This window comes from Seriola lalandi, unplaced genomic scaffold (assembly GCF_002814215.2).
Source record: "Seriola lalandi dorsalis isolate HSWRI2012SDOR001 ecotype SW California unplaced genomic scaffold, Sedor1 jcf7180002054694, whole genome shotgun sequence".
In the NCBI taxonomy this organism is placed as follows: domain Eukaryota; kingdom Metazoa; phylum Chordata; class Actinopteri; order Carangiformes; family Carangidae; genus Seriola; species Seriola lalandi.
The window spans coordinates 2489815-2491617 of record NW_019525247.1 but is presented as its reverse complement, the minus strand read 5'-3'; the positions used below and the strand labels follow the sequence as shown (position 1 = coordinate 2491617).

Genomic DNA, 1803 nt, shown 5'->3' with positions numbered 1-1803 from the left:
TTTTCATGTTGTTAGGAAATTTTCCGGTTTGGAATGATAAGTTACAGATGTATGTAAGTGGTTCAGAAATCCCCTCAATGACCTTTTTTACAACTTTCATATCAATTTCATTCAGATCAGTAGATGTTTTGTATTTACATTTATTTACTATATCTATTATTTCTTTTTCTTCCACTGCTGTAAGGAACATTGAACTGGGATTTCTCACTATGAGGTTATCATTCCAATCCTCAGATAACAATGGATCTGGAATTTTTTTTGCCAGGTTTGGTCCAACATTTACAAAAAAATGATTAAAGCTATTGACCACATCATCCATATTGTCCTTTTTAATATTATTATCGATAAAATATTGAGGGTAGCTCTGTTGTTTAGGACTATTTTTAATAATACTATTTAATATGTCCCATATTCCTTTAATATTGCTTTTGTTATAATATAATATTTTAGTATAGTATTCTCTCCTACATACCCTTATAATATTGGTTAACTTATTTTTATAGTTTTTATATTTCTTTTCTGCCTCTTTAGTCCTTAGTTTTATGAATTCTCTATATAGTGTATTTTTCTTTTTACAGGCATTTTGTAATCCTTTCGTAACACATAAAACGCTGACACATAAAACGTAACACATAAAAACACATCAACACAAATATCCAACAAACACTCAGAGCTCAGAGAAGTTTGTGTTCTCATGCGGAGAAATGTGAGTTCAGGAGAAACTAACATCATCATGAGCAGTGATTTCCTCCATGGCTCCAGCTCGGCCTAAAGTCACTCCTACATCGACACCACAAGAAATGAGAAGAGGTCAAAGTGCTGACAATGACTCTCAGCGACAAACACAAAGACACTAAATACACTGAGAGGCTAAAATACACATTTTAACTCACTCCTGTCTATTTCACTTTACACAACTCTGCTGTGGTTCCATCAACCCAGTAAAGACAGAGTCCAGCATAGAGAGGCTGAGTGAATGTGGTCTGGACTCTGTGGAGGAGAGTCATGGTTTCAGAGACGCTGTAGAAGGACAGAACACCTGCTGTGTGATCCAGGTACACTCCTACTCTGGAGGACTGAGGACCTGAGACTGGAGTTTTGATGTTGTTGAACCTAAATGAAAAAGTGTTTTGATCACAATATAATGCCCACGATTTGGAATTGTTTCCAAATAAACTTTCCTCCCCTGCTCTGCTGATATTCTTGTATGAGACTGATACACAAACTCCTCCTCTCCTCTCCACCTCCCAGTAACAACGTCCAGTCAGACTCTCTCTACTAAGGACCTGACAATATGTTGTGAATCTGTCTGGATGACGAGGATAAGACTGTTGTTTGAATGTAAATTTAACTTTTCTGTTTCCCTCAGATAATAACAGACGTGTGAAAGCTGTGTTCGGATCCAGTGTGATTTCCTGTGAATATTTTAAGAAGTCAGCTCTGGTCTTGGGCTCTGGTTGTGACAGTAAAACATCCACTTCAGTCACTGTCAGTGAGATGTTTGTCCATGTCTCTGTCAGAACGTCCTGTAGTTTCTCTCTGAGCTGTGACACAGCTGCTGTCACGTCCTCAAAGTATCTTTGAGGAAAGATATTGATACTGGACGAGTCTGTAGAGTCACTGAGTCGTGACAGTGAGGGGTAGTTGCGTAGAAAGTGGCTGTGATCCTCTGTGTGTGAGAGCTGCTTCAGCTCAGCGTCTTTCCTCTTCAGCTCAGCGATCTCCTGCTGCAGCTTCTCCTGAAGCTCTTTGACTCGACCGGCTTCAGTTTCCTGCTGGGATCTGATCTGCTGCTTCACATCA

At 39.0% G+C, this 1803-nt stretch overlaps 1 protein-coding gene across 1 annotated transcript; it reads right to left on the bottom strand.

The window, feature by feature from the left end:
* LOC111667952 (tripartite motif-containing protein 16-like) lies at positions 1–1802 on the bottom strand (the record flags this gene model as incomplete). Its single annotated transcript, XM_023423821.2, has 1 exon — positions 1–1802. A coding segment is annotated over one exon (903 nt), but the record flags the coding sequence as incomplete, so codon positions are not given.
* Position 1803: the final 1 nt, after the last annotated feature.